Source organism: Cyprinus carpio, chromosome A19 (assembly GCF_018340385.1).
Source record: "Cyprinus carpio isolate SPL01 chromosome A19, ASM1834038v1, whole genome shotgun sequence".
Taxonomy (NCBI): Eukaryota; Metazoa; Chordata; class Actinopteri; order Cypriniformes; family Cyprinidae; genus Cyprinus; species Cyprinus carpio.
The window spans coordinates 15,105,789-15,117,243 of NC_056590.1; the positions used below are offsets into that span (position 1 = coordinate 15,105,789).

General features: G+C 38.4%; 1 protein-coding gene across 1 annotated transcript in view; it reads right to left on the reverse strand.

Moving 5' to 3' along the window:
• LOC109078265 (partitioning defective 6 homolog gamma-like) overlaps positions 1–10,971 on the reverse strand; it is a 42,354-nt gene extending 31,383 nt beyond the window's left edge. Inside the window, exons 1-2 of the mRNA XM_042776725.1 lie at positions 10,650–10,971; positions 2,875–3,097 (exon numbers count right to left, since the gene is read on the reverse strand). Of these exons, the coding sequence (XP_042632659.1) occupies positions 2,875–3,097; positions 10,650–10,724 (298 nt within the window). The 5' untranslated portion in view covers positions 10,725–10,971. The remainder of the gene's footprint in view (positions 1–2,874; positions 3,098–10,649) is intronic.
• Positions 10,972–11,455: the final 484 nt, after the last annotated feature.

Below are 11,455 nucleotides of genomic sequence, written 5' to 3' on the forward strand. Positions count from 1 at the left end.
CACATTCCAAGCTTTTTACCAAAGCAAGAACGGCTAAATGTTAAATCCTTCTACATAAACTTTGAAATCGCTGTTTATGTAGTGATTTAAAAGGTGTCAAAATCCGTATTCTACTTCGTAAATCTGATCACTAAAAACCATAACAATAAGTGTAGTACTGGACTACGGTTGTGTAACTGCAGAGATGGGAAGTATGCAAATATCACGGAGCAGGGTTCATACTTTTTAAAGCATGGTAAGAGGAGCGTCCTATCTGTGGATGTGGAAAGATGAGCATAGCCCAGTCTGCTGAGGTGCCTCTCTGTGTGTTGTATCTTTTCACATGGCTCTTTTGTCTGCGTGACATGCCCTCCATACCAGCAGACTGTGACCTGCTTTCTATAGGCTGCAGTCCCTCTGAGAACAGAGTGATCTGAACACTCAAATGAACAGCAATGCCTGGTTTACAAAATATATGTATATAGTTTTAGTTAACATTGAAGAAGATCTGAGTTATGTTTAGTGAAATTCAGACGAGTTCGAAACAGTTGATTTTTCAGAAAATGCTAAATGGCGGGAAAATACTCATGATGGAAAATTACATTATTGAGTGCAACTGATTCAGCATGAGCTAAGAAATCGGGGGGAAAAGAATGTTTCTATCCTTTCTGTTGAAATGTTATTAGTACAATCATTAGCACAAATTTGTGCTGTTGCTGGCGGTAGAGGGTTTGAATAAGAGACTCCAAATTTTCTGTGTTTAATGTAGAGACTGTCGTCTATCTGTGTGCCAATTTTCATAACTTTCCCGCAAGCGGTTCTATGGGCGGCCATATAGGGAATAGCGGAAGATGAAGAAGAAATCTAACATGTACAAGAGATCAATTTAATGCACCCTTGCTGAATAAAACTATACATTTCTAAATAAATAAAATCTTACAGACCCAAACTCTCTGAAAGGTAGTGTATAAATACTTGATTTTGTGAAAAGTCCAAATCTTAACATCTTAAGTGATGTTATTATTTTTAATTTGTGGTAATTGTATTATAGTGAGTTTGTGAGTCTGATATTGCTCCATTGCACTTGAATTATGGGGCGTGTCTTAACCGAACCAGTAAAAAAAAAAAAACTCTGCACTCAATTGGATAGACTTACAACCAATCAGAGCAACGCAGTAAGTGACGTATGTTGAGCGACGCATAGTTGTTAACAGTGTTGAGCTGCGCGAACGCACGCTGGAACTGGAAGAAGTAGGAAAGTAATGAGTGTAAACGATCTTTGCCGCTGTTGTAAAAAGAATTAAAGAATTCGCGGAGTAGAGTACTTACAAGCACGAATAACATTTTTGAGAGAAACACAAAAGGTGCGTGTATATACGAACAAGTTCTCTGTTAAGGACTAGATCTCGACAATAATGAAAATAAATCGTATCGCATTTTGCGGCCCTGTCTCAACTTTATTACACGGTTGCAACGTGACTTGAATAACTTTAAAAAATGGAAAGACGATGAAAGAGACAAGGCTGAAGTAGCGTGTTCATCTGAGGCTTCAGAGAAAAGAGATCGTGAGCCTACCCCTTCCAAGACGCCCTATCTTACGTAAACCGGGCCTTTCCATCATCGATTAAAGCCCGCCCTGGCAATTTGATTGGCTCGGCCTTCTGGGAGCCGAGCATAATTACTCCTCAATGGATCGAGTCCAGACCGAACTTCCCGTCCAAAAAATGTTGTGGGCGGGGTTCGGGCTGGCACCCAGGCTATGATGTTAGCAAACAGCAAAATTGTTTTAGCAAACACAGTCAGTTCTACTTTGATGCATTGTGGCCACTTTTTAACTATTCGATCAGTGCACAATGGACCATTCTCAAAGACCCGCCCCTCTTAGTTACTGTTGCTACTGTAGATTTAAGTCCACAAACTTAAATCTACTCTGGTTTGTTTAATCTGACAATATGGCAGATTTGGCGTTATGATTGGTCAGATCACCTGTCAATCAAACTCCCGGCAAAGGCTCAATTAAAAAAAAAAATAATAATAATAATACATTTATCCCGTTGAATATCTGGTTTAACTCGGAAATAAGTCAAATTATGGGGATGCAATGGAGCCAGTTATGAGGGGCAATTAATGTTGACTAAACACAGAAACCATGAATTATCAACAAGCTTTTGCAATGGCAAAACTAATACTAATTCTGTTATTCAATCAAGGAGACAAAAATATCCAAGGCCACTCTCAAAATTAAGACTAAATATATCAGCCTATTACCAACCATTTTAGAAAGCAGTTAGTGCAACTGAACACATAGTAGTGAACACACATTGTAACAGTTCAGCTACAGGATGCTGATTTGTCTTTAAGGGTGCACTGGGATTTACAGGAAGAGTCCAAGTCTCTCCACAGGAAAGAACTGTCACTCTCTTCCCTGCCATCAAAACCAGCAGCCTTTCCTGTAGAAAGTTATCTTCAGACCGCAGCGCTCTATCACACACTCTATCAAACGCTCTATGTGTTTGTTTCAGTGCGCTTCAGAACACAGCATACAATCACACATCACATGATCCTGTTTACCCTGTACTTTTGCCTGACCACAGAAATTGTGGGCTGAATCTGCCTGCATCGCTCTACAAGTATGTGCTAAATTCATACTCCACATTCTGCTGGATTTTAACCTCTAACTGACCGTTTCTCTAGTGGGGTCAGAATACTTTGAAAGCTGTATTACTACACAAGGCTTCCTTAAGACTGATCACTCGACTAGATCTTGAGGCAATCCAAGACAAGTCACCAAGACAATGTGGAGCAGGAACATCCACCTTGAAAAACAAACAGTGCAAGGAAAAACTGGGACACGGAGAATAAAGGGATGTGGGTGGGAAGTGAGATAGCTCGTACCTTGTCTCTGGATAAAGATTCGCAGCAGTGGGTGTGCAGTGGACACTGCCTTGCTGAAGTTCTCGTCGTTATTGATGGGGAGGAGGTCTCCGTGAATGTCAGCGTATCCGATCATCACCTCCATGTTTGCAATCCGGTGGATGGTCATGATGAGTTTGTAGAATTCCTCAAATTTGCCAGGTTTTAGTCGATCCACTGAAAACCTCCGGAACTCTGCTCCATACTGCAAGAGAAATGCAGAAGTCAGCATGCTGTTACAAAACAGTACCTGCTACATTGATATTTATAGAGCTCCCAAACTTTTGAATGATCTTTCTAGTCATTTGTGACTAGATAAGGATTAGTGGCCAACCAATATTCCATCAAAAGCTCAATATTTGACTTATCTACGATTTTTTTTGGCATCGGACGATAAGTTTCACATTTTCTGACAACATGTGTCTTTTATTTTTTGACAGGGCTGGTAATTTTATTTTGACAGTCCTGCGACCTGTATGTCAGCAAACTGTAGAAGTGAACATTAAAAAAATTAATAAAAAAAAAAATAAAAAAATTTACATAAACATTTAATATTATAGTATTTATCTTTCCAATTGGTAATCGTATACCATCGGCATTTAGCAAATATGCAGTTAATAAATATTTAGTTATACAAACTTTGCAACCTTTAGTAAATTACATCCTCTGAAGTATGCATTTGAAGCCTGCATAAGAACATGTGAAAAAAGTGTGTGGACCCAACACTCTTTCATGGCAAACTACTTTAAGTTTTGGCGAACTGGTGTTTAATTCGTGAATTTGTACAATCTCATTCCTACATTTTTGTACGATCTGTTTATGCATCACAATTGTACGATTATGCTTATCGCCATGCTTAATTTTTAAAAAACATGTTTAAGTATAAATCACACTGTTCAAATTCATATGCAAAATGGCACCTCATAAAATAATTAAGTTTTCATGAGATCGGGTTGGTCGACCACTACTAAGGGTTTTCAAATTCTGACTGGATTGATAATGAATCATTAAGATTCAGCTAACACTTTGAAAGGAACCAATACAAGCGACCAATTCAGGCACTACTAGGTTTAACAAGTTTTATTCCACAGGGACAAAATGACTGAATTTTTTATGTAAATAAATTTGAGTAGAAAAATTGGACATTCACTATAGAAATTTCCATGACTTAAGATTTTTATTTCCATCATGACTTTTTCAGTCTTGGAAAAGTCCATTGTCCATGACAATGGGAACCACAGCTGTAAATCTAAAGGTTAAACCACACCATCCTCATTCCATCCAGTTTCAACTTGCAACTCAAAGTAGACAACATAATACATCTCACCACCTATCCAAAACTGTAGACTTATTTCTCTTCTTTTTACTTAGTAGTCTCCGATTCATCTACCTAGCCTTCAGACGTGTCAGGAATCACAAAACACTGACACTGAGAGATAAAGATAAAGATCTCTAACAGTCTATTCGGCTGTCTTGGCAGCACTTCTGTTTGTAATGAGGAAACGGAGGCAAACAGGGACCTGAGAGACAATAGAGAGCATCACAATGCAGGGTGATGAGTAAGCAGAGCAAACATCCACAACAACACACACCAACGGATGTCACCCTGTCCCGCAGGTGGACAAACCCAACACATCTCCTCTCAATATTACTGTTACTCTGCACTGCTTTTTAAGTGTTTCAACCATTAAAATGCTATTATTTGGAATATAGCAGACAGGTAGTATACAAACTAGGATAAGTGTTGCTATAATGGTAACACTTTACAATAAAGTTCCATTGTTAACATTAGTTAGCCTAACTACATTAGCTAACATAAACTAACATTTACCAATACATTGTTCAAATCAAAGGTTGTATCTATTTATGTTATTTAATGGACCTGAGATATCGATATATCTATTAATGTTATTTAATGGACTGGCGATCGACTGTCCGCATTGTTTAGCTTCAACCCTAATCAAACACACCTGCCTTTAATTTAAGTGAGCCTGAAGACCTTAATTAGTTGCTTCAGGTGTGTTTGATTAGGGTTGGAGCTGAACTTTGCAGGACAGTCGATCGCCAGGAGCAGGGTTGGGCACCCCTGCGATATACTAAATGGACCTGAGATAGCGTTATTAACTAACAGTAACAAAGATAAATAAACACTGTAACAAATGTATTGCTCATTGTTAGCTAATTAAATATAGTTAACAAATGGAAGTGCTGCACAATTATGACAAAAGTCATAACTGTCAGTTATTCCCTTGAAATTGTAATTGCGATTATCAATTACCATTATCACAATTTACATTAAACGATGTTTATACCATTGTTTGAAGCAACTACATGCCATATTTTTATGTGAAAATAAGCTGAAAACACTAAGTAAGGCTGCACAGTTAATCATATTTCTAATCGTGATTAAAATTTTGGATGCCATAATTAGCCTACATAATCGTTCAAAGCGGCAATTAACCGTTCAAAGTCCACTTATGTTTTTCTTCACGCTTAAGATATGTTTTTTCTTTCTACAAGTTATCTTAAGGGTTTTTCCAGTGTTTTAGTTTTAGTATAACATTATGATACCATTCATATTTTTATAATTTAAAGAAGAAAAAAATCTGATGTATACTTGACATTTAAGGCTTAATACTATAGAAAAGCACTAAAGGTTTTTCAGTTGTTTTTCAGCTTCATTCAATGTAAATTGTGATAATCGTAATTAATATCGCAATTACAATTTCAAGGGAATAACTGACAATTATGTTTTTTGTCACAATCCTGCAGCCCTAACTCTAATTGAAAAACTTTCATTACTTTCTATAGTATTAAGCCTCGAATGTCAATTACATTGGATTGGTTTCTTTAAATAAAACAAAAAGTAAAAAAAAAAAAAATATGCATGGTATTATTGTTATACTAAAACTAAAATTAAAACAACGAAAAAAAAACCTTAAGGTAACCCGTAGAAAGCAAAAAACACATCATAAGCACTTTGAATGATTAATTGCTCATTTGAATAATTAAATAATTGTGGCATACGTAATCGTAATCGCGATTACAGTTTCTATTAATTGTGCAGCCCTAGCTACCATTATCATTTACTAAAACTTAACTGATTAAAAAACATTTTGTTAACTGATATAAAACTGAAATAAAATAAAACAAATATAATATGGAAAAACTTTTTAAAAAATTTCAACATTTTCATTGAATTTTTTAAGTTCAAGAAGTTACAATTAACAAAAATCTTAAACTGAAACAAAAATAAATAAAAAATGAATAAAAATGGAAAAATCACATAAACTAAAAAAAATTAAAATATAAAAGCTGATTCAAAATATTAATTAAAAACTATAATAGTATATAAATAATACCACTGATTGGGATCTGACCAATCAGATCTCTTTATCGACAAACAAACTTTTACAAGACACCATCGTCAAATGGTGGCATGTAAAGTTACCTAGTGCCATGCCGAAGGGAAAAATGCAAAACAGTTCAAATATGAATTTCTATGTGGGATTTAAACCTACAAACCTTTGGTTAGCAGCTGTGATCTGTAAGCATATTAAGTATATTTCAGTCCAACCAAAACAATCCCCTTAGGAGACACACATTAAGCTCTGCCTTCAAATTCAGAACGAGGCAATTGACCGTTGGAGCATATCACCATCACTAACAGGGTCAAGCTGAGGTTATGTCTCTGATCATGGGACTGCTATGCAGAGGCGAGTTTTGACTCAATGCGTGGGTCGTCTCATCCAGCCTGAAAAACACAGGCCTCGCTTTGTCTTTAACAACAGCGGTTGAGACTGCAGCATCCCAGCATTGACTCGTGGACTGTGCTGCTCTGTGTAATTATGCCTCTAGGATGAGAGCCCCACATTAGCCAATGGCAGCCTGTCATTAGCACATGAAATATAAATGTGAAGCAGCAGAAGTACACTCGGAGGGTCTCTGTGGTGGCAGGTGTGTGATCAAGCTGACTACGTGTGAAAACGTGCCCAATTGCTGACACGTATACGCAAACATCCAACCCACCACCTAAGTGTGCGCATTTAACACATTCATCATCTCCAGATGAGACATCAGAGGTGCTGCCGCGCTGGCAAAAAAATTAAAAGAGTGATATGCTTCTGTTGTTGTTCGTTTCCTGAGGCCAGCTGATAATGTTAGTCAACGTTTCTTCAGAAAGAGAGAGAGAAAAAAAAAACTTGTAATTTAGCTTTACTAAATGCTGCTTAAATTGTTAAAGTCAGACTAAAATGATCAGGTTATTTAAACATAGCCTAAATAACCATTTCTTTTTACTGCTGGAAGCCAGCTAACATTTTATTTTGCTAACTCTAACGGTTTGGCCACTTCTTCGACTTCAGCGAGGGCGTTTGTTTTTTATAAAAAAAGTTTTGTCTTTCTGCAACGCTGCAGATGGGGGAAAAACACATACAAAACTGTGTGTCCACTTTGTAAAATCTTAAAAGGGTTTAAATTTGGTATCATGCTGCTTGACTTTAAAGGGATAGTTTACTCATTTACTCACTATCAAGTTGCTCCAAACCTGCATGGGTTTCTTTCTTCCGCTGAACACAAAAGAAGTTATCCAAAGGTAACCAAACAGCTGATGGTAGCCATTGACTTCCACAGGAATTTTCTCCATACTATGGAAGTCAATGGGTACCGTCAACTGTTTGGTTACCAACATTCTTTAAAATATCTTCTTTTGTATTCAACAGCTGAGAGAAATGAATACAAGTTTGGAACAACTTGAGGGTGAGTAAATGATGGCAGAACTATCCCTTTATTAACCGTAATGTCAGTGACAACTGATAATTAACCTCAGATCATGAAAACTTAAGGGAAACAATGAAGAGCGTCTTCCCATGACAAATAACGTATCAGTCAATGAGTGTGTATATTTGATAATGTAAAAAAAAAAATGGTTTAATTTTTGCTTATTTGATTATGCAGTTATCTATTTTGTTTCACGTGCAAGTGTTGTTCTGATTGGCAGTGATTTGTGACTGATTTGGACACATCCTGTGGCCTTAATCTTGTCTGTGTTTACAGACAAATCACTTGTCTTTGGAATCTTATCGTGTTTGGTTAGAACACGGTGTAAATCTGAATCCACGCTTAACAATTCAGTTGTCATCCATGTGCAAACTCAAGCCCAAAAACAATAACATGACCTCAAATCATTGAGAATCCGGGCCTTAAACAGAGCCCAACCTGCCCAATTTCCAACATCTAATCCTGAGTAATATGAGAACAGCGAAAACACTTGATCAGTCCTCTAACCCTGACAGGTCCAGGCAAGTCAAAACACAGCGCTACAGCCAGATACACAGCTCTTTGTGCTAAATACTTGTGTGACATTAAACAGTACCCAAAACCCAATCTTATCAAATGTCAGTATAGTGTTCCAAAGAGTACATTACCAACTGAGATCCAGCTAGGTTAGTGGAAAACAGCAGTGAAAGAGCAGTCAGGGGAGTGTTTCTGGAAGATGTACAAAGCCTTAGACACATCAGTGGGTTTTCTTTAGATATAAATTTGTTGGGAGGCAACAAAAGAACAATGGCACACGGTTCAATCAGAAACCCCTTGACGCACTCTTACAACCAGCAGAGTTCCTCTCCAAACAAGCCTTCCTTGATTGTGATGTACAGGAACCGGGCTGATGACATCATAAAGAACACTACGTGTGATAGTGAGAGATTAGTGACATCACAACGATGATGATTCAGCGCATGACTGCTGAGTAGCACATCCTTTGTAATGTTGACACAGATGTAGTTGATAACAGCTTCATCAACATTCTAGTCACGCAGGTTGTGGTTTCAAACATCCATCCACTGATGCTTTTGGGAGGTTTATTTGGGGGGGGGGGGGTATTGGTTCTTTCAGGTTTCAGAGGGAAAACAGGTTGATCCGCACCTCTCCAACATGGAGGTATCTGGCTCTTCCAAGAGAGGAGAAACGTAATGGGGGGTGCTCTCGTCTTTACAGACCCCAAACAGTGGCTCCTTTCATTGACAACAGTAGCAGAGCTTTTCAGCCCCTGTTATGAATTAAGAGCACGGCTGAATAATAGAGGCGAATAATCAGACAATGGCAATGGAGTCTGGATCTGGGCATGTCGCCCACACATTCCAGCAATTAGGACATCACATCCATAACCACATTATAAAAGTTTGTCTAGCCAATGTCTAGTCCAAAAGACAGCTGAGCTTTCTCAGCCACTCTTGAAAATAGAGTTAATAAAGTGACAGACGACTCGAATGGAAAACCAGAGGCATGTAATGAATCATCCAGGTCCGATGGGTCTCAGCGACAGCGCTTGACAGATACTGTCTCCATCAGCTTGACTGCAACAGATGTATAGTCCACAGCACCATTCGCACGAGCGGTGACAGATGTAGAGTTATTTCTATTTGTGAAAGGTCGGCTGAAGTTTTGTCAGGCATTTCCCCAGGCAAACTTAACAATTGCGGTATATGAAGGGTCTGTATGACTCCACTTTGAGTGATGATAAATCTATCATCATGATATAAATGCTATTTTTTAAGGGGAAAATATGATAGAATGATTGACAGAAACACAGATAAACAAATAAACAGAGTGACTGACAGACAGATGGATAGAGAGATAGATACTTGGACGGACAGACGATGGATGGATGGATGGATGGCAGACAGAGACAGACAGAAAGACAGACAGACAGACAGATAGACAGATAGATAGACAGATAGATAGATAGATAGATAGATAGATAGATAGATAGATACTTGGGTGGACAGATGATGGATGGATGGCAGACAGACAGACAGACGGATGGACAGACGGATGGACGGCAGACAGACAGACAGACGGACAGATGGATGGACGGCAGACAGACAAACAGACAGACGGATGGACAGATGGATGGATGGACGGCAGACAGACAGACAGACAGACAGACAGACAGACGGACGGACGGACGGACGGATGGATGGATGGATGGATGGACGGACGGCAGACAGACAGACAGACAGACAGACAGATAGATAGATAGATAGATAGATAGATAGATAGACAGATAGATAGATAGATAGAGGACAGATGGATGGGTGTTATTATGCTCTTTGGGTGAGTAATACAAAAAACAAAAGTTTCACTTTGTCCAACTGACAAAAATAAACGAGCCCATCCCAGTTAATCAGCTCTCATGTTTGCTCTTGTCGAATGTGTAAATATGTTCGTGTGTTGTTTGGATGCTATTTTCGGACAGTGTTTAACCTGTCCTGATGTGAGGATCACAAACACACAAAAGTCCAGACAGCAGTGCGAAGCCACGAGCAGAAGCTCCCATCTGAGAGCCACATGCTGCATGCAGACTACACACACACACACACACACACACACACAGTACTGAACGAAGATTCGTGCTTGATCATTTATAAACGCTGAAATGATAAACTCGATCCAGTAGTGTGACAGTTCAAGCGCCAGAACGGTTGTGCTGTGTTTCATTTTACTGGAGACGACTAAAAGTGAAGCAGAAACGCTGATGAAACCAAACGCAATACTCAAAAGTAAACGTTTTTTTTTTTCTTTAAATGCTCGTAATTGAGTAAACTATGCGAGGATCAGACTAGTGCTTATATGGCATATTTGACAAGGGCTAAACCAAAGTTAGCCATTCCTACTTTTCTCATCTAAAAAATATACAACATGCAACGAAATTATTCTCGTGAAATATTCTCAAGCATGCATTTCACACAACTCACCTTGCTTTTCACTTCCACGGCGTTCATGTTCAAGCTACGCAGAGACTGCGATTTGTTATTAAAGCTCCGGTTCATCTCGAGCGCTTGAAACTTTTCAGCCCGTCCAGGAGGATGGGCTCGATTTATACTGAACGTCCAGTCTTCACTTTCAAACTGCGGGAAAGTTAGTCCTCGTAGGCTGCGTAACAGGGTTTCCTAACTTGAGTTCGCGCTCTGTCTCGGCCACTTCACAAAACTTCTGCAGAAAAATTATGTGAAAGACAAATCAGCGTCTCTCACTAGAGGGAGTAGGCTAAGTTTTCACAAATGACATCATCGCTCCCTTTCTTCTTCTTCTTCTTCATTGGATTTTTACGGCAGTTGGCATCCATAGTGTTGCATTACTGCCATCTGTTGTCTCACTCAAGCTTACTCAATTTTTATTTTTTATTTTTTTTATTTTATTTAAACTCTTCTTTCCAGTCCAGTTCTCCTTAGAAAATTAAACAAATATCTCCGTCCTTGGTCATTATTTCCATATGTTACTATATTTTTAACATTATATTCTAATATACCTATTTCCCGTAGCTGATTCTTGAACTCTTGCCTTTCTAGTATATATTTCTTACATGATATATGATGTGATTAATTGTTTCCTCCTCCTGACATTCATCACATAATCTTGTCGGGTGTTTTCCTATAACATGAAGAGTTTTGTTTAGCTCGCGATGTCCAATCCTCAGTCTGTTTATTATGACTTGTTCCTTCCTATTCCCCCCTTTCTTACTTTCCATACCTATCCTATTTTGTATCATGTACAGATGTCT